This window comes from Mycteria americana, chromosome 3 (assembly GCF_035582795.1).
Source record: "Mycteria americana isolate JAX WOST 10 ecotype Jacksonville Zoo and Gardens chromosome 3, USCA_MyAme_1.0, whole genome shotgun sequence".
Lineage (NCBI taxonomy): Eukaryota > Metazoa > Chordata > Aves > Ciconiiformes > Ciconiidae > Mycteria > Mycteria americana.
In genome coordinates, this window is record NC_134367.1 from 59,049,482 (window position 1) to 59,071,901 (window position 22,420).

At 37.5% G+C, this 22,420-nt stretch overlaps 1 protein-coding gene across 1 annotated transcript in view; it reads right to left on the minus strand.

Annotated features, from left to right (window-relative positions):
• Nucleotides 1–22,420, minus strand: part of TRDN (triadin) — a 234,906-nt gene that overhangs the window by 150,275 nt on the left and 62,211 nt on the right. Inside the window, exons 6-12 of the mRNA XM_075498662.1 lie at nucleotides 21,559–21,609; nucleotides 14,287–14,346; nucleotides 11,514–11,573; nucleotides 10,062–10,121; nucleotides 7,424–7,483; nucleotides 5,861–6,055; nucleotides 1,040–1,099 (exon numbers count right to left, since the gene is read on the minus strand). Coding sequence (XP_075354777.1) covers nucleotides 1,040–1,099; nucleotides 5,861–6,055; nucleotides 7,424–7,483; nucleotides 10,062–10,121; nucleotides 11,514–11,573; nucleotides 14,287–14,346; nucleotides 21,559–21,609 — 546 coding nt within the window. The remainder of the gene's footprint in view (nucleotides 1–1,039; nucleotides 1,100–5,860; nucleotides 6,056–7,423; nucleotides 7,484–10,061; nucleotides 10,122–11,513; nucleotides 11,574–14,286; nucleotides 14,347–21,558; nucleotides 21,610–22,420) is intronic.

A 22,420-nucleotide genomic window follows, 5' to 3' on the forward strand; every position in this document is an offset into this window, starting at 1 on the left:
TGGCGGTCTTTAAAAGTCCTAGAGGTGATATAATACTTTGCTCTCTTTTAATGGCACCCCCTTTTTCTCCATGTCACTCTTTGAGAACAGGCCATACAAATCCTCTCCCTCCAAAATCCCAAGCTTGTTCATTTTCCCTCCACAAAAATGTGTGTCCTCCCTCTCTCCATTTTGAGAGTCTTTGTTTCTCAGCTACATCCTTAGGACTTCCCAGCTCTGACTGGACCTGGGCATGTCAAGAGAGGACCCAAGACACAAGGCAGAGATAAGAAAACGCATCCAGTTCAGAGAAGTGCCAGTGGAGAGCTTCTTGAGCAAACAGCTGGCTAAACAAAGCTTGTAAGGCTTAGTGTGTCCTTAAATATTCTATCCTTGACTCTTTTCATAAATATCATTGATTATCATTCCTAGGATTATGTCATCTCTATAGTATGTCCTCTTGCACTGGATTTCAGAAGGAAGAGTGTCCATTAAATAAGGTAGATCGACTTAATATTATGAGATGATACTCAGTTATCATCAGTAGCTCTAGCTTCTTTTTTTGGGTAAGAATTAAGTGTCTGTGTTAGAACAGATGAGCATGGAGATGTGGGAAGAGAGGAGACAAAGCACAGAAGTGATGGATCAGCTAAAATATTTTATATACTAAGAACAGCAATGGCAATTCTATTTTTGAAGCATTCTGGGGTTAAGGCTTGCTATTTGTGGGGAAAAAACCCAATAAGCTATTAACAATAAGCTCCTTCCTCTTGCAACTCAGCCAAAAAAAGCATGGAAAATTTTAGCAATTTCTATAGCTTTCCTTTGACTCTACTTTTAACATAACCTTAATTTTAATTCATGCACTGTAGACAGAAAATTAAAAGCTTTAATAATACAGCCATTAGCTCTTATGCTTTATTAAAACTATTTGCACACTCTTTGTTGCACTTGTGAGACCTTTCAACAATACAAAACACACTTTTAATACATAAAGGAGCAGAAACTCTCAGGGAAACAGAAGAATATTAGAACAGAGTTCAATGATGTAGGAAAGTACCTGGATAAAAATCCCCTTGCGCAAACATGTCAATCACATAGCGACAGAATGCATATTGATCTAACAGAGCAAAAAGGAAAAAAAGAGTAATGAAGAAAGCAAATTTAGAATGTTTCCATTTAACAGTGAAGATAAAGCTTGGCAGCGCAAAGACACATTTCAGGGATAGCCTTACTTATATGTTTGGGTTTTTTTCCTGGCCTCCAAGTAATTCACATGTTCAGAAAGATACAATTTATTGTCCAGATCTAATTCAAGCCTCCCAGCCAAGAACTTCAGAGCTACCAATGCCAGAGCTGCCAACTCTTCTTCTGGGCCGGCGGGGCACTGCAAGGGCCCCAGGTCAGCAGTGCCCAGCCTCAGTTTTGGCATACGTCCTGACCCCACGCACAAGTACTGTGCAAACTGCTGCCTGGCCACAAGTCACAAAGACTTTTTCTTATCCTTGAAGATCCATTTCAAATAGTCGCAGCCAGGTGATAGAAAAATTCAATAAAGTTTTATATCACAGTATTTTGTTAATATTGTTTTAACAGTATAATCAATATGTACATTTAGTGAATGGGAATATGAAGAGAACTCTGTGTACTTACGCTCCTGTAGCAATGAGATTTTCCACAGAATTTTATCATTTCACTACAGAATTACTTTCCAAACACTAATCTTTACAAATGTATATATGTATATATTAAATCTGTATATATATCTCTCTCAAAACTATGCTGTTCAGAAATTAAGGCTTCTGAATCTAAATGAAACACTGATTTCAGAAATGTTGATTGTCTATTGATTTCTCCTATACATAAGCAGAGTTTCTAATATTAAGAATGGTGAAGAAAAGTTACCAGTTGCAACAGTGCAAAAGAATTGCAATATTATTGCTGGATTCTCCAGTTGGCCAGAAAAAAGCATGTTGCCCCACTGGACTCTAAGGGACATTATCTTTGAAAGTTAATGTTGATGACTAAATGCCAGCTCTGGTTAGCTAAGTTAGTTCCTAACTGTCCTTGAGTTAAGCGTATTCATCCATCTGTCCTAGACTGTTCTAGCACAGTTCCTAGGCTACAGAAGTTACATCTCTTCCTCTCTGCACCTCCTGTTGCATCTCTCTCCTACTCACCTACAAAGCCGCTTACTTTCTCTTTATCAACTTCAAAACAAAATTACGGAGACTTTGGTATACTTAAAATTTAAAAAATGCCATAACTGTTACATTTAAATGCAAAATGATGTTCCCAAGTATATAACACTCATTGTATTATTTGCTTTCTTACATAGTTCACTGGAGCATCAGTGTTAGTTGATGCTGAGGATTTTGTGTGATTACTGCTCTGTTATGTTGACTGCCATAGAAGTCCTTAGGTGGAGGACTGCAGCTTTCAAGCCATGATTTCCTACGCAGTTGCAGAAATTAGGAAAGGGTTTACAAGCTCAGCAAATATCCAATTGTTTCTACTAGTCTATAGGAACCCATGCAGCTGTTTCCTGTTACTGAGACAGCGAGGGTAATACTAGTCAGTATTGTAGAACCTGGGGCAAACCTTTCAGGACGTGCACAGGGCTGTGGCTATAAACACTGCTTTTAAAATCTTTAATGACTATTCATAATAGTTTCTACTTTCATGTTTAGGAATTCAAATTTATCATTCTGTCTGGCTCCAGCTTTGGATTCCATCCTTAAGGAATCTAAACAATTTGGCTGCAATATCTGCCCTAAGTCTATGTGCTAATTTTCTGAAAAAAGTAGCAGCGTATGTGTGAGAAAACAAGTATGTACAAATCTGTACTCTCAGTAAGCCCATCTAAAGCCACTGAAGTCAGCAAAGTGTTCGCATTGACTTCAACGCACTTGCAAATAGGGCCTCAGTGAGTATTAATACATAAAACGGACCGATGCCAATTCTTTGGTCCAGAAAGCAAATGGCAAGGCACAGCTCTTGCCCACAAGGCTGAGTTTTCCTTACCCCTCTTTTGCCAAAACAATCTGCCTTCATCCATTCTGTCCATTGGGAAGAGGCCCTGGACAGCTTTGGGTCATTGTACAAAAGACTGCTAGATGGCATGGGGCAAAACTCTGTTGGGGACATAAGCTGTATGGACAATCACAGGACAGAGCACAAGCCTGTGCTGGTTCTATTTATGACATAGACATAGCCTGAGGGCCTAGCAGCTCACACCATTTCATTGATATTAAAATAATCAATTTTTTAAACACAGTAATATAAACCAGGATTAAAATAGATTATGGGTGTTTGGGTTGGGGTTTTTTTTGTTTGGCTTGTTTTTTTGAGATTTTTTTTTGGGGGTTTTTTTTGGTGGAAATGTAATTTGAATAAACTTTTTTTAAAAAGTCTTAATCTTGATTGTACCCGAGAAGAAAGATTTTGTATTAATCTTCTCATCATAGAATTTCTTTAGTAACTCAATCCCTGAAAACCAGGATTTATAAAAAAAAATTGAAGGCAGAATGTTAAACTCTGAATAACAAAAATAGCATTTCTACTGTACATGAAATAAAAAGGTGCACTGTAACATCCCCTTCAAGCTCATGGGAATTCTGCCAATCAGCAAAGATCGAAACCTGAGGAATTTTAAACGAATATGATTTTCCAAATGTCTCTTCATGGCTAAAAATTCATTTTAATTTAAACCCTCTCGTTAAAAAGAGAATTTCGCACTATAGTTTTCACCTTATAACTCTGTAATAGTGGCACAAATATTCATCTGAGTACTAATAAATCACATCAAAGTTTGGGACTAGATTCTTATTGATCAAAATGGTCATAGATATTTCTGTCACTGGACCTCATGTGATTTACCCTGGGAGATGACCTATGTTTTTTAATTTTGAGTAAGGAATGATGCAACAGCAGGGAAATCACAACAAATCCTCTGTGATTACTGTTATATTTTTTACATTGTTGCAGAAAAGCTGGCAGAACTACCCCCTTGAGCAAGGAAAAGTCAGGATTGCAAGATCAGGAAATCTTGGCAAAACCACATTGACTTCAAAATTATGTTCACCTTGGGTCACAGTGGGACTGAAATACAGGACTGAATTTTCTGAGAGTATCCAGCTGGGCAGCAGTGGCTTATGGTGGAAAAAGGAAGGATGAAAGTAGAAAAGGAAGCTTTCACTGAATGTGTGTAGCCCTATCTCCAGTGATAAGGGCAGTTGAAGAGGCTCCTTTCTTCCCCCACTCCAGCTGCTCATTCCCATTTTCAGCTGCCACAGTTTGGTGCACAGTCACTGGGGTCACACTCTAAAGCAGACTTACAAAGTGATCTGTTAATGTTTGATGCTCAGATGGATCATTTTGCTAATATTTACCAGTTAGAGGGGGCAAAAAGACCCCACAAAACCCAAACCAACAAACAAAAAGCCACCACCACTCTCTATTGCTCTCTGTAATCTTTGACCCCTACTTACTTAAAATATTTTGCTGTCAGGGAGTAAAGTGCCTCATCTGCACACCATTGCTTTTTGAGAGCCTTATCCTGAGCAGTATGGAGTGGATCCCACTGTGCACTGAAACTGTGTCAGAGCAAACAAAAACTGAGAGAGATTTTCACCTCCCAAGCGGAGCTCAGCAATTTGCTGAACTTTCCCCTTGGTCACAGCAATCAGCATGAAAGATGCTGCTTTGACTTTATGCCTCAAAGGCTCCAGTATTTCAAGTAAAAACCGAAATTAACTAGAATACAAATAAATCCTAAAAAATACTGGTTCAGCACACTATGCATGTCAGAAAGGGGGCTATATCTCAAAATCTCTCCTTTCAGATTTCTAGAAACTTATAATTTAGGCAACTCCTAAGGGGTCCAGAGCTGATGACTACAAAATTCTGAGACGATCTGCCCGGGCAGATTCAGATATCCAGGCAGGGATGGCTGCTTTGCTGCTCAGGTATAATAATTTATCTGTGGTTATCAGCTGAGAGGATCAGATAGGTGTGCCACGCAATGCTGAGCTGCCTCTATTAATGTTAGAATAATCCTGTGCCTACAGTGTGGCAACGTGTACAGACAGCCACGTCCTGCCGCCTTCATTCATACAAAACTGTACCTAATGCCATGAAGAGCCACAGGGAAATCAGGGGACCCGTCGGTGCAACTTGGGAGTGGATGAACCCAGGCTGACTCTGACAAAGAGGAGCATATAGTTGACACCTGCGTTTCGCATTGATGCATGTTGATTCTTTGTTTTATCACTTAGTTTCTACCTTTCACCAGGTTAATGGCATTTCTTTCCTTTTTAGGAGAAATTTGGAAGCTGATCACATCAAATTACATCGGGCAGGTATATCACTATGTCATACAATACCTGACAATATGACAATGCCTCATATAATCTGATGTAATACAAAGTATTACATTCCCTTCCTCTGCTGCTACTTTCCTTATTGTTACGGAGAACATATGCAGATGTAGAAACAAAACATAATTCCCAACAGGTCATTAGACGGTCTGTATTTTCCAAAATAACTATACTAGCAATACACTACATAAGATGCTACTGAGCAAATCCATGAAGACTCCAGCCAATCTGAAGATAAATTGGTCCTTGTTAAAGAAGGATTTAAACTAAAATGAATCTTTAGCCATGGCAAACAGTTAGAACATTCTGGTTATTTAGATTAAAATTGTTTTACTCTCGATAGTCTCCTTCTAGCGGTCTGAGATTCATCTGGAATTTATTTGTGCTGCACTTTTGTTTTTCATGGGTGGACTTTGGTCCTTGTCAGCTTTAACGTCATTCTCTCTGCTTCTTCCCTACTACTTTTTTAAGATCTTCATCTGTTTCCTCCTGGTTTTGTTTACCTTTCTTTTCCGATTTAGTTACAGTCTGAAGAGCTTTCTCCTCCTTAACTTTCGGTTTGGCCTTTATTAGCCCAACTTCTGTTGTTTTCGTCTCTGCCTGCTTGACCTTCTCAGTTGTCTTTACTTCTCCTTTTCCATCCTTCACTTCCTTCTTAACTTTCGCTTCCACTTTAGCGCTCTTTACTTTCTTCTCCTCTGCAGGTAATAAAGAACAAGCTTTCAGTGTCATTCTTTCCCCCCAGAATGATATTCAGTACTATTTATTTTATCTTGTGCTATTAGTAATGAGTCTTTCTTCATCATTAACACCTTGCTCAGATCTGATGAAAGCTATAATCCCCCAAAACCAGACAGACTTAGACAGAAATATGAGATACAAGCATGTTTTGTCTTCAGTCCTGTCCAAGTATTTGACTGATACTAAGCATAGTAGGCTATGGCATATAATATTCAATGTTTCTAATGACAACATGCTAGCTTTTGTGGTATGAACTGGGGAGACAAATGTTGAACATGAAGCAAACAAATATGGAAGGTACTTCCAGGCTAAATCTGAATAACTTCAGAGATAAGAGCTAAACTCTGTTGTAAGCTGTAAAAGTAGTTGGTTTAAAGTGTGGCTATTTGTAAGGGTCGCTTTTATGCACCTATTCTAGGTCTCTGCCCAAGGAGTCTTGAGTTCTTGAGTATCTCTCTACACCAAATCCACAAGCTGAAAGACTAGTCTGAGACAGGCCAACTCATGATGTGCCCTGCAGCAGAGTGAAAAGGTTTCCAAACATTATTACTCAATTGCAAATATCAGTGGCTGAAGCTACAGGGAGATTGGTGAGACCAGGACTATTCCTTCTGCTCGTATGTATCAGCAGTGTTTTCTCATCTGAGACACGGATGCTGACAATATGTGTGTTTCCAGTTCACTTCAGTAGAAAAGCCAACAGTAGTTTAAAATGCCACTGAATATGGTTTAAACTAATCTGTTTAGTGTGATGTTCACACTTCTGTTTTCTTCATAGCTCTAAAGGTCTCCATCCTTGAGGCAAAACTTGAATGCTACAAAATCCATGTCTTCTGTAAGGCTCTGGACTTCTATTTCTATTAAGCCTCTGGGCTGACTAGACTGATTTTATCAATATGTAAACTGAATAATTCTACCTATTCTAAAACAAAATACAGATATTTATATAAGGGCAATTCCTACATAAAAACAAGGCCACAGCATGACCAAATATTGCTGGCTAGTGAAGAAAGCATTTCCATAACTAGATACAGTGAAAATACATATGTCATATCACTTACAGATAGGCCTACTTCTTTTTCAGGGAAATAGTAGTTCATACCTTTAATTCTCATCTTTGAAATTTCAACAGGTTTTAAAAGGGATCATGCATAGAACTCACCCTTGGATGTTCTACAGACATTTTAATTCAAATTATATTTTAATTTCATTATAGTGTCATGTAGCTGATTTTCTAATACATTATATTCTCTGCTCCAATAAAATAAAGTTTATGAATTTTAATGTAAATTCTAGTAAAAAATGTAGTATAAATAAATAAATACCTTTGGGAGGAGGTTTCTTTTCAGCTTTTTCATGTCTTTCAGGTTTGTCTTTTTGAATTACTAGAAATGAGCACAATCATATATTAGGAAAAAAACACTCACAAAGAATGAGAAAATATTCCTAAAACACAACACCACCCCTGGAGGTTTCATATTTCTTCGATTCCTGTTTTTCAGTTTGCAAAATTCTTGCTTCTTTTTCTCAGGTTCACACTCTGGGGTAAAAAGCTTCAAAATATCTGTTGAGACTCACCTAACCGGAAGACAAGGCAGTCACACAGATCTGAAGCTTTGTAGGGAATGTTTATACTGCATATTTCAGATGACACAGACTTGCTCTGCTCAAGCTCCGAGCAGACATGGGCTTGATTTTCTTGTGCTCCAGCCAACAAGAAGCCGAGCGACTACATTCATCTTACAAAGCGGGGTTTTTCTTAGCTTGGGCTCACTGTCATACAAACCCAGCCACAAACCTGGTGCTCACTTCAGAGCCCAGCTCGAGTGAGTTCATGTCTGTACAGGATACACTGTGTAAACACACACACTGCTATGTCCCAGAAAGGCTGTCAAAATTTTATGTGGAGACTTCTATCTTTCCTCTCTTGGTTGCCATCCAGACGTATTGCTGGAACAAAACAGCCTTGAGAGTTAATTACACTTCTTTCAAGTGATAACTACATAATAACAACATCCTCTCTAAGTGAATTCCAGCCTGGAATTGCTGCCTGTATGAGCCATGATTGATACCTAGACTTGTTTTTCTTTTTTTTTTAAGATAGCTATTTCTTAGATGACGTGTGCATTCATATCACTGAAGCTTTCTGGAGCCTTTAACAGGGGCTGAAGAAGTACCCTAAGTCTTTTTATTGAGCGTAGTGAAAATCTCCTGACTGGGGGGGAAGTAGCCACCTGATTTTCAGTACGCCTGTTCCCTGAAGTTGGCCTGGACCTGAGCGTCCTCACTTACTAGGGACTGCAAGTGGTAGAAATGGCCCCTCAGCACTGCTGGTAGCTGATCCAGTTTAGAGCAGACCCCAGCCAAAAGGGAGGTGAGCCTGGCCACGGATAGCTCAGCACGCTGCCGGCGTAGATGTGCCGTAGGGAGCGCTGAAGGCCACAAGTGCCCTAGTGCACTGAGTCCACCCGTAGGGACTTGCATGGCATGGGAACTACTCAAGAGCGGGTAGTATGTCTATATGTCATACTGCAGGAGCAAATCCCCCTAGCTACAAAGTGGCCAAATTCTTTATAAAATGTTCCAGCCAGTGACTGGAGTCATGGCTCCTATTAAACACATTAAAGCTCCAAGTGATTATTTGGTTAGCTAGCAGAAGATAAATGGATAAACAGGCTGGCTGCTCATTAGGAATATCTCAGTGATTCTTGGAAGTTATTTACTTTTCAAATCTACACAGATACCGTGGGCATTTATTTTCTCTGGATTAGTTCAGTGTGACTTCACTTTATAAAAAAATCCTACACTTTCAAGTTATACACTGAAAGTAGAAAAAGTGGCCAAATATCCCTTTTAAAGAACGACTGGACAATGGCTACCTATCAAAGCCTCTTAAGGCTTTAAGTCTTCATTCCACTTTTTGTCTTTCTTCGCTCCCGCTTTCTGTTTTCACATTTCTCCTTAGAGTAAGGTCGAGTCCAATAAAGACTGGTTTATACATTTGAATCTATATTGGCCGAGCAGATTCAAATTAAACTTAATTAATGCATGTGTCCCATCATCATGAGATTAATCTGAATGCAATAACAGATTGATATTAAGATACATTGCATAGTATTTTTTTCAAGAGTTAACTGAGTAAAAGTAAGAAGAGACAAAGACTGAAACCTAACTTCATTATAGAAATATCTGGCTTCCAAAAAGCAATGCACGTAAAAAAAAAAAGAAAACTTCAGAGCAAAAACATTCAAATGTTAAGCAATAATAAATGTTAGCCTTTAAAAAATGGCATAATAGGGCAAGCTGATTGGATTTTTAAATCCCCCTGTCCAAGTCATGGCTAAAGATGGAACTATCAGTCAAAAGAATACTGCAAATCACCTCTCATACACAATATTGCTTCAGAATATATATGTTAATTAGTAGATATGTAAATCTTAACCAAAGCCACTTCTGCCATGGAGGACAGTACAAATCATGTACTGAAATGAAAATGTTATTGCAAAAAAATAAAGGCAAGAAAATGAAAATCTAGTTTTGGATATGATGGAAGACCCAGAGAGAGAGTTAGTAAACAGTCTTGCATTAGGTCTGCACCAGATTGAAAACTGATACACAAGAGAAAGCCTTCTTTGCAGGCAAATTACTGAATCCCATTGTGGAGAAAAAGACATCAAGGAATGCAAATATAATAGTCATAGACTTATTTCTTTAGCTGCACAAGAATGATTCATAATTACCTCTGTGCATCAAAACAACAAAACTGAACAAGAAATATATTTTGAGCAAGACTTCACTCAGGGGCTGATCAAGACCTGCTCAAGCAAAAATGAGAGCACCCAAAAAATGTAGAGCATGGACTAGAAGAGCTTTATACTTTAAATATTCATCTCCACACTCCCCCAAACTATATAGGCTCTAAAAATCTAAAATTGTACAACATCTAATAATAGTCTGCATTACCTTTAGAAGGTGCTTTCTTTTCATGTTTTTCTGGCTTTTCAGGTTTCTCTTTGTGAATAGCTAGAAATAAATAACAACAACATTAATGGTTATTAAAAGAGAGAAATGTCGCATTTTAAGTGAGAAAAAGGAGAAAAAAGAGAAAGACAAAAGAGAAGTAGGCACCAGGGATCTCCATGCAAAGAACCGGAAAGATTGATTCAGCTGCTGCTGTCTGCTGATGGTGCTAAAACATGTGATTCAAACTTTCAAAAACTTGTCTACCATCAGCTGGGGGAGGAATGGCCTTCCTGGCACAACTGTAATCCCACGAAAGAAGTTAGTCAAGAAGAGTCATGCTTATTTATGTTGTTTACTGGTTCATTTTGTTTGTTTTGTTTATTCTGTCGTTTACTGGTTTATTTTGGTTTATTGTTATTTTTGAGCTTTCTTGTTTATTATTTTGGTTCGTTTCTGAAGGATTTTCTGAACTCCACATAACAACTAACAGTTTTTCCAGCTACGAATGATTAAACACTATAATTAATTACAAATCTAATTGCAATGGCATTATAACTAATGCTCTTTGGGGCTTTTTGTTTGCTTTTAATTTCCACTTTACAAATTGAAATAAAGTACACTGTAGTGACTAGATTTCTGGCTCAGGTTTCAGAATACACACGAGTTGTGCAATAGTCACTGAGTGGTGGGTAGTCTGGAATATTCTCCTATGTGGGCTCTGATTTGCTAATTTTTTTGCGATTAATGTTTACACAGTACCTTGTCCACGGGTGTGCAGAACTGATACTCGTATGTGTTCATATACCCTGAGGTACCCTACAGAGACCAGCCATGTGAAAACACTCAGCTGCCTATTTGACTCCGGCATATGAGTTTATACTAAGAACACAAAAATGTATGCATGAGCATTGCTATGTACTCTCCAGCCTTGTGTTGGTGTTTCAAAATAAAGTAAGAATTGTGGAAGATGAAGCAGTGCTAGGTACCTACTTATTGCAAGCAACTACTTAAAGAATTAGTCCTGCTCTATTCAATGCATATGCGACAGCCCTACTGAGTATTGTATTTAAAACGGTTTTTTCACATGGCCTGCCTCATTACCTTTGTTTACAGGTTGTCAGGTGTTTTTCCTGGATGATCATATTCTTTTAGCAACCATACTTACTGTGAGTCTTGGAAATACTCAGAGATTACTGGCAGATTTTACTAATCCAGAGTATAAAATATATTTTATATCTCCTTTCCTCAGAAAAAAAACAACAAACCTGCAGAAGGAATACAAAATGCTACTCAGTCTGTATGTCTGCAAACCTTTATATGATCTCATGATTTTTATTCATAAAGTTCTATAATATTTTTTCCAATCAAGGGTATACATAAATGGAAATTGAGTAGACAATTAGTTCTGGGGTACCTCAAAATGTAAAATAAGTTCTGACATTAAATCATTACCTGCATGCCTTTCCTTTTTTTCAGGTTTTACTTGTCTTTCCGGTTTGTCTTTATGTGTCACTAGGAAAGAAGAAATGTGTTCATATATATTAAAAAAGAACTGTGGAAAAACTTAAGAATCAAAAATAATTCTACCAAGATAAGCCTTAGGAGACAAAATGGCAAACTGTGTTACTCCTGATCTATCCCGTGCATGTCTGCACGGCATACATCACCCTACATGGGTGTGAGCAGACAAGTCTGGCTAACGAGTTACTGCTTACCATCCAAGCCATGGTAACATGCCTCAGCTGTTTACTACAGTAACATCATCACTTGCAATTGTCTGTCCATTCCTGGAGAGAGATTTTCAGAAAACTGTCAAGGACTAAGGCAGAACTCACAGCAAATGCTGCTGCCTGCACTAGAAAGAGGACGTCACCTGGGCCACCCCATACTCTGTCAGGCAGAGGCTCGTAAAAACCCTGGAATCAATCCTGGAGCATAAGAGCATCACATGCACAAATGACACATCTGTCACTTGCCAGCTGGCTTGAAATGGATAACCAGTAATGGATATGGATAGCTGGTAATGGATACAGATAGCTAGTAATGGACACTAGCTGAGATCAGTCCCTGGCAATGATGATCTCAGAGCCGTAATTAGATGCCCAGTATGTGCGAAGTAAAAACTAACATTATGACAGTGGAAACGGTATTATGCTATCCACTCATTCAAGTAACATTTTCCACTCACTTCTCTTAGGATTTTACACAATAGTTTTCCAGACAATGGGAAATAAGCATGTGGATTTTAGAGCACTTTAGAAAAATCAGCTGTGAAACTGCAAGCTAGCTTTAACTCTAACTCCTGAGGAGATTTCATCCCAGTTTAGTAAAACTCCTTTTGTCAAACATGAGAAAACAAGGACGTTCTTTTACAGTACTGTGAATTCCATATCTAACTGGAAGCAAAAGAAGGATAGGGAATATTCAAGCTTTCACATTTTTTTAGCAATATAGTGATGAAATACATGAGAATGAGTTCCTGACATAGCTGAGTCGCTTCTAAGTGACTGAAACACTTCTAATTATTCTCTGTGTCATTAGATAACTTTCTTAAACTTCATCAGAGAAGGTGATTAGAAATTAGAATAGGATGTTATTTACTCTTTCCGTTATCTAAATCTTGAAAAGGGAATGTATTTAAAGTAGAAAATAAACAGCTAAAATACAGAGATGCAGTGAAACTTTGGAGTCTCCCAGTCACACTACAGTGAAATGGGCCTTAGAAAGACACATATCCATAGTCATAGTTTTAAGATACAATGTACAGTCTGAAAGCAATGTTTCTTAGCACTTCGAATACAGAGAGTCTCTATACGTGGTAATGTTTTAGTAGCAATTGTAGCAATAGTTCACTAGACGAAATTGATACATTCACTTTAAGATAAAGTACAGTTAGGTAGACAGAATATTAGTAGGCGTTATGACAAGTTAAGGCACTATAATAATTCTTGTTCTTCATTGGCTATCTGAGATTGGCTTGGATCATTTTTTCCTATTCTAAGAAACTCTTAAAAACATTAAATATTGTTCTCCTATCAAATAAAATTGAAGAGTTTCCCAAATTTTCCACAAAATAACAGGAGAAGTCTTAATGACACATTCATGTTTTACTGTGGGACATTATAGTCTTTGCTCTGTCATTTTTCCAAATCTCAGAAAAAAATTCTCTTGTTACCACCATTCCATTTTCTAGTAATAAATATTCATTCTAACAGAAACCTGAACTTATGTGCCTGCCATTAACCTCTAGATTCAGTCTTTCTAACTCAATGTATTTTGAATTATTTATATAAAATGGAAAAGCTCCAATCAGAGACCATTAGAAAGGCCTGGTCAAGCATACATTTCAGGAAGGTGCACGTTCACTCGGGTTGTGAGACTTGTGTTCTCGGTCTGAAATAAATCAGCAGTGGCTGGATATTGGGTCTTCCCTCTTTTGGGTGATTTATTATGACCATTGGCCTATTTGCTCTTCCAGAATGGGTTTCTTCCTCCAGCCTGAGACTTCACTAATCACATTTTTATGTAAAGGACATGTTCTCAGAAGGCTTAAAGTGGTATGTAGGTGGACAAGTAGGTATGTTCCAATAAAATTCCATTTTGCCAAAAAATCCCTCACAAGAGGCAAACTAGATGGTGGCTCTCAGAGCCCAGAGCTAATTCACGAGTCATGGGTGGAGAGGAAGCAGTATCCTGATTCTGACTCCTGCAACAGGTGGATCTGTAATTTGTTGTTGGCATACACCAACAGCAAATTAGTAAATCCTCTCTAGCACCCTCTCCCCAACATCTCTGAAAAAGAGTCTGGGGAAATTTTTTTTCTAAGGCAGGTCTCTGAAGCAGAATGCCTCCAGGGACTGTGCCCTGTATGTTATAATTTACTCATTACGTTTTGCTCAGAAGTATTCCCAAAGACAAATATTATGCTTGGATTTATTCAAGAAGAATAAAAAAGGCACCTATTTATGCTCTGGGCATCTTTTACATAAGTTAATAATACAGTAAAAACTTATTCATTAATCTCTGAATATAATTTTAGCCTCTCTGCAGAGTGATGAATTCAAAGTGCTTTTAAAATCCTCATTCTCCTTCCAGCTGGCTTTCAAGACACCTCCTCGATCCTTAAACATAATTGGGATTTACAAGAAGGGTCTAAGAGTCAACAGATTTGACTGTTTTGAACCACTGTTAAAAAAACAAAGAACATCAAATGCTGAATACATACCCTTTAGGGGTTCCTTCCTCTCAATTTTTTCTTGTTTTTCAGGTTTGTCTCTGTGAATTACTAGAAATAATAATAATAAAAAAACCCACAATAAATCTGTAATCTGGAGGTAGTATGTACACTTACTATTTAACCAAAGTGATCGAGGAAAAATATCTGTAAATTCAAATAATGGATTTTAGCTCTGAGGCACAGGTACTAGATGATGTACAGACCTTCCTAATGTCAATATTTAATTCCAGGTCCAAGAGAAATATTATTCCTTAAGTAAGTCTTCAGATGTTAGACCATACTTTTGCAAAATAACTGATTATTCAGCAACCTTAATCTAATCTGTGGGATCTCTTTTGGTCCCATTACACAAGCACCCTGACTCTAAGATTTCTGACAGGAAATTATTTTCAGTCCTTGACAGCATTGCTTTCTATTCTTAACAAAAAACAGCTAGCATATTGCTTTCCATGCTCTTTTTTCTTTATTTTTAGCTGTTACTTCAGCCACAGGATAGATTAACAAGAAAACATCTCTTTTAATCAGAGCGTAACTTCAGGAAGAGCAGCTGTTCGAAACACAACCAACTACGTGTCCTGATAGAAGCAGGCAAATATGAATCCTTATGGACTCTATTGCCCACTCAACTTTCAGACCATATTTTTGACACGGTTGTATTCCACATCCTAATGACTCAGACAGACAGAAATGTTCCTTGTCAACCGCTGTTACTAAAAGACTAGCGTTTTGCAATTTCAGGGAAAAAATATTTTCTTTGCTATAGTCAAGTTTCTGTCAACAAGTAAACCACAGAAAATACAACTCTGATTAGAAGAAACTGTGAGCTTTATACACAAGCACGGTAATGTTTTTGCATACATTCATTTCACCAGCTTTGCAGCAAATGTCATTTCATGGAGGTGCAAGCATTTTTTTGTTGGTTAAATATTTCCTCATTAAAAAATACGTCCATGTCCTTAAGAAAAATCATTCCAAACATTCAGTAATTTCATTATGTCTTGCAGATGTTTGCATTATCCAAATACATTTCCAGTCATAACAGGTAAATTATTGTTGATAACAATTAGCAGTACAGTGGAAAGAGATTGAAGGGAGATTTTTCAAAGCCTTTAAGGAATGTGGACAGCCAATTTACACTAAAAAAACAGGCTGCGAAGAACGCAGCAGCACCAGCAATGTATTATTGAATGAATTACAGACTGTAACTCATTCAATTGCTTTAGGACATCTAGTAGCATGCCAAGGGAAAGCAGTCTCCTCTCTCCCTATACCGTGTAGAACTTAGACTGAACATTTTTGCAGAAACTGTAGCATGCTTTTACATCTTACATTTGTATTAGCAGGTGCTAGCTCTGTGCAAAACAATTCGAGCCAGTGTGTTGTCAATTTTGGATGGGGCAATAGCACAGTTTTGCAAACAATAGCTCTGTGATGGTCAACAGCAGTGAAACATGAGCTTCTGCCCATCGGACAAAAGCCCTTGTAGTCTCTATGCCAAAAAATATAGCTGAACTATGCAGAACAGCCTGGCAATCAGAAAGCTTGTTTTTAGCCACAGAACATCTTAGTTGTGTAAGGGGACTTTGTGGGTTTTTTAAAATTTATTCTACTTTCTCCATAGCATTTCCTTATTTCATGCTTTGGAAAAAAATTAAAACGAGCCTTGAAAGACAGTAACTGAACTGAGTGTCAGCAGACCTTAAAGTGGACAGAAAAATCTAATTTAAGGTTCCTTCACATCATCAAAATGGTATAAAGGGCTAAAATGCAAGGAAATATTAATATTTGTGTGGATTCCAGGCTAAAAACACGGAGAAGGGATCAGCTGGCTCCTTCTTGAGAAATAAAAGCAACTTGATGTATCTGGGCAGGGAGCCTGGAACGTGGATAAGAAGAGACCAGGCTGGCATAAGCATAAACTATTTTTCTCTTGCCAGTGATAGGCTGAAGGCGATCTCTGGTTCATCCAAGGGCCCTATCCTGTGTGTTGATATCCCCATAGCTTCAGAGTTTGCTAATCTCAGACTGTAATGTTTACCATTACCTCATATGGACACTGTCAGAGCTATGGCTTTTGGGTAGAACCTTATCCGGGAAGGGCAGGTGTTGTCAAAAATTAAAGGGTTCATGTTTCAGGGCTGTGATGACTGGCCATTTTTGACTCTTCAATCACAGTGCAGCAGGGACACCAAAGTCCACTGAAGCTTTTGGTCTGACGAACTTAAATATGATTTTTCTTTTGCATATTTACTCTGTTTTTTCCCCTGAAATGTTTTCATGTTCAGCTTCATATGTAGTCCTAAAAGCTCTATCATAGAAAATACTTCACTGTCTACACATCTTTTCCACATTTAGTCACTTGGATATCTATTTCTTTGTAAAGGCATTAATAAATGCTCTTTTTCAATCCCACAGCACTTAGCTGCAAGCATTAAGTTTTAGAAATAAGCCAGGCTGGCCATACCGCCATGTTTCTGTGAAACAAACTAGAGTTAATAAGATTTTCTTTTCTGCATGTAAAAACCAAATAGAAAGCACATTAAAATGTTTTTAAGGCTGCGAAATCAAGCACTCTTCAGCTGAAAAATGCTGGAACTAAAACTGCTCATTCAACTTTAATTCAACCATTTTATTTGCTTTATGACACACTTTGTAATTAAAAGATCACCTCTTTACTTTTTTTAATAGGATGTTGGATTCATCCAGAAAAAATAAGAAGAATAACTAAAACTAATTTTATGACAATTGTGTAAGCTAAAATTTTCCCACAACTCAAATTTTATTGGACTTCCTTGCAAATACCAAAAAAGCATAAGCTCAGAATGAACTGTTATTAGCACTGGAAAAAATATAACACTCCAACCTAATTTTCACTAACCTAGATTTTGGAAATTGCTGAAACATTTTTATATGACTTTGAATGAAAATTCAGCCTGAGGCAAAAAGATGAGCATGAAAAATTTCATCCTCAATGACTGGAGTGTGGTAAATTTATAAATAATCTAAAATAGGAGCTTATAATGGAAAATGTTAAGGTAATTTAACAATGTATTCCAAACTTAATCTATAAGAATATTGCTATCTATCTACTTCACAGAAAATTAAAAACAAGAAGCACAGTATATATGTGAGAGATTTTTCCAAATTTCAATCATCTAATAGTACATTTGATTTGCATCAAGTGGAAGCCATGGTGAAGGGGGATGTGATTTAGTTTTTCTTCATTAAAGTGTTTGAGACAGAGACATTCCCCACCCCAAAAAAGCAAGTGCAAAAAGAAGATATGTAATAAGGAGGCACTAATTCCATACCTAAGGGAAGTAAAAATAGTTTCCAGCTGAGTAAGTCTTCAGTCTGCTGCTTTGTATAAAGCTAGGTGATGAGTGCAATAAGCATGAAGCAGAGATTGCTTGCTCCAGCTAACTGACTAAGTGCTTGTCTACAGAGCAACACTCAGGAAAGTTAAGATAAATGAACTAATACAATGAAGTCAGAGTGCCTTAGTCAGAGAGCATTAAATCTCTGTGTAGATGCTTTTATTCAAAAGTAAAGTAACCTTAGATGGCTATAACTTAATTCTTCTTGAAGGAACACTCAAAAAAAAAAAAAAAAAAAAAAAGAAAGGGCTTGATCTGGAGAGGGGCACAGGCTTCCAGGTCCAAAACAATAATCTAAGGAAATCCCAGGAATTAATGAACTGTGGAGGTGCCTGCACTCATTACAAACCACCTCAGTTACCTGTGAAGGGGGAAGAGGCTTGCCTCTGAGTTTGCCCAGATCTTCCCCAACTGGCACCAGACATGCACACGCTGCTCACTGCAGCGCCTAACCCTCTGCTGGATTGAGCCCTTCAACACCGAACGTAAATGCCTATATAAGAGTGAGACAATGTCTCATGAGTTACATGTTTGTACAATTTAAAATTAGATTTAATTGCAGCAGTCAGACAGTGTTACATCCATCTGAACTGAGATTTAGGTTTGACAGCTACTGGTCGTAGTCAAACTGCCCACAGCATTGGCTTCGCCCTAGGCTGCTGAAAGTCCACACAGCTAAATAAATACTTGACTGCTGTACCTGAACCACTACAGCTACGTTGCTGTGTGTACCATGTTACCTAGTTTAAAGTTAACTCAGGTATATCTGTAGCCATACCTCCAGAAATCAGGGTAGACAGCCCCTATGTCAAATGTAAATATGCCATTTAACTTGCCAATTTTGTCAACTTATGTGGGTTTCTAGTACACTGTCGATTTGTATGGCCCAGCTCTGTTTATCTACTTAGCTGTCTCAAATACCTTATCTTTCAGCTACAACAAATTAAATTATGGGGACACATTATATTTGTCTTTATAATCTCATAATTTATCTATATGCTAAACCACAGACAGCTTTATTCTGTGATGTTTAATATTTACATTATCAGTACGGCCCTATTAACAAGTCAGTAGGGGTAGGAGGGACAGGTATGTGCTACGCATAGTAAATGAAGTAGTTTTGAAGGGCCTGGAATCTATTTATCATATCAGGCTGAATTCAGAGATACTTTCTGCAAAAAAACAGAGAGACTGGTGCTAATTCAGAGGCACCCGAGTACCTGTCCTAAAATCACTGTGATTTAATCTATGGCCGTCAGAGGTAGCATTTCATCATCACATTGTCTTCTTCCATCCCTCACTCCAGCAGCACTGTATTAGTGAAATGTATTTGGGAAAAGCCACACAGTAGATCAACCTTCTGCCTTCCCTATGCCTGTTGTAATAAGAGATATTTCCCAGAAATGCAGGTCAATTCATTTCACTGCTAATAGCAGTTTTTCATAAAAATCAGAAATGATCAGTCCATTTGGATTACCATTGGACCTTCCATTGGACAGAAATTATATATTTATAGACACCTTCATCTCAATATATTTTATTATTGTTCTTCCATGTTGCCAAACTGTTGCATAGTTATCTCTTATTCATTGTTAGTAATAGTAATAACAAGTGCAACGCCTACTTCTTAAACAGCCTTCAGGAGCAGCTCAGAGCCTTGCAAGTCTGTGCATGTCACAAAATGACAGCCTCACAGGACAGCTGCCCCAGGCTGAGCCAGCTCCATCCCTCAGCCTCTCTCCTCGGGACAACTGGTCCAGCCCTGACCATCGCAGTGGCCCCACACTGAACTTGCCCCAGTTTATGGATGACTTTCCTGAACTGGGAGGCCCAGAACTGGACACAGTATCTAGATGTGGTCTCATGAGAGCTGAGTACAGGGCAATAATTAATGCCTTACCTCTGCTGACTGGCCGAGCTACTGCTCATACAGTCCAGGGTGCTGTTGGCCCTTGTGAAAGTACTAATATGTCAAATACCAAACTGGAAAGACCCTGTTTTGCAGTGAATTTGTGCTTATGTGTACACGTAATCATGAAATAATTTAATTTCAGTACTCTTAAGCATGAGCAAATACTTTGTTGAATCATTTCTCAGAGTATTTCTTCTTTTCAGGATTAAATTGACTAAGTACAATAATTGAAATGGACCTTATTACTAGTAGTTTAGCAAAATATTTAATTAAAAGCAAATATTAGGGCACAAGTTTGCCTGGCTCTTAATACTGTAAAAATCTTTCTTATAATTTCAGCCCACTTCCATCTGGGACTTCCATTCATTGTATCTGTTCCTGATATTTCAGACGGTCTTTTCAAAATGAAGCTTATGGATGGAACTCTCTTGTAAATCTTGGGACTTGGATTGACTACTCAAAAATATACTTTAAGTTATTTTAAAAACTCTATTGTCCCCATATTTTTGGGTGAGAGACTGAAATTTGTTTGGGGTGTTTTCTTCTGTTAAAAACATTCATTTTACCTGTAGATTTTTCCTATTAAAAACAATAAAAGATTGTATTTGCACATGCTTCCTGGAGGTACTTTAGAAGGTAACAGTAAAATTCCCTAAAGATTCATGCCTTTATCATGCTCTAGCTTGAGGCCAGACAGAAGGTTTTCTTGTAATTGTTCCTCCTGCGTACAAGATGCATTTTTGAGACTAAATATGAAAACAAAAAACAGGAAAAAAAAAATTTGTCCTGTGCTTCAGAAAGTGATTGTATAATTAAAGACTGCATTATCAGGCATATGCATAAAAGGACTTAACTAATGACACCTGAATGCTTTTTTTCTGGCATCTTGTAACTTCTTAGTAATCATTTCTGCAACCTTAATGTTCTTCTATGTAAAGCAATGCACTTTTGTACAGATGAAACGATACACAAGAGGCTGTTTTGGTCAAGGCTGCAACTTCATTTGTGTTTTTAGAATACTGTGCTTGAAAAGACCTTAACTGGAATCCCTTGCTAACGGATCTGAGTTCATTATTGCCTGGCTAGCTCACTGATACCCTAAAAAAATTCATTTTCATACAACATGATTTATTAAGTATTTGGGAAGCAGTTCTAGGCACTCCAGATGACCCTGATTAGCACAGAACTGGAAAGCTAGCACTAGAGGTGTAAAATACTATAAAAACATATAAAGAATATATACAGAAATGAATATAACTGTGTGAGGGAGGGTGTATACACAATATTTTTAATAAGCTTCCTTCTTGCTTCCTCCTGCCATTACTAAGCACAGCACTGGTGCATCAGAGAGACGCTCATCAAATTTTATGTGGCCTAACCTTTACAGAGGAGGCTTTCTTAAGCAAAAAATCTGCACATATCCCAGGAAACTTCTTTGTTTACATGACCTCTGAAAACCAGCCCAAACCAGTTCCTCTGTGGATTTTTGGGAAAGGCCAGTTAGAGGAGATTAAACACTCTGAAAAGAGTAGGTTCTTCAAATGGAGGCTTTTCTTATCTCCGATACACACCTGGCTCACTGTTAACTATGACTTCCTAACTTGGATGGCACCCACTGGCCTATAAACTTGCTTTCTTCCTTGCCCAACACACTTCACGCCTTTTGCACCAGAAGAAGTTCATCAGCACTCTACTTTCTTGCACCTTCGCTACAAAAAATATTCCTGGATAAGTTTGGGCAGGAGAATCTTATTATGAATGTGCATTTAGAATATAGCCACACAAACATAAAATTACACTATTGGTTAACGCTAAGGTATACATGAATTTTTGATCATTTACAGTCTGTGCCAACTGATCTTTGAATGCTTCTATAATGTAGAACATATGTTTCTAACATATGTAGTTAACAAATACACTGTATATTACATACATATATATAGGTAAACAGACAAAAAAAAATAAAGTTACCCTTTGGTGGTGTTCGTTTTTCATGTCTCTCTGGTTTTTCTTTATGAATTTCTGAAAACAATGCAATGTAGAGTTGTTAATATTAAAATAATTTTCACACATGAAAATATCATATATATTCTCATAATAAAAATAACTAAGTTCTTGAAATATTATAACAGAGCCATGGCTTTATCATTTGCATATTCAGAATTATATACAATAAAATTCAATTTCATATATATATATATATACACAGAGAATGTATATGCACAAAAATCATAACATTGAGTGACTTTAATAATTATTCTCTTTTAAATTGAGCAATACAGCTACTTTCAAACTCAAGAATAGGTTTTGCTGATCTGCAACAGCTCTACAGTAACGTGTTGGTCATGAATCAGAAAAAACATGCTTTTACTAAACATTTTTCTGTATGTACTTTGAGCTGTTATTCAGGTTTAGTATTTTATGTTTTCCAAATTACTTTGGGAAGGAAAAATGCTCTTTTACTACATATTCTACATTTTGTAAAGCTCAAATGTTCAACTGGTAGCTCCAACACACAAGAAAAGGTAGACTCAATGCTGCACACAAATTACAGAGATAAAAGTTCCCAGGTTGGGGATTGTTGTCTTGGAGAATGACTCATTTTAATCATGCTGTATACCTACACACTGAGAACTCCCTTGTTAGAAGAGGAAGTGGTGCAGTATTTACCTGCCCTTGCTATGCCATCTCTTTCGAACAAAATTCCTCACCTGTGACATTGATATTAAACTACTGCTATATACATCTAAAACTGATTTTTTCCTACTGTCCTTATTGTGCCAAAACCAGGATAATATAAAAAATGCAAAATGTTGAATTTCAGAAAAAGCAA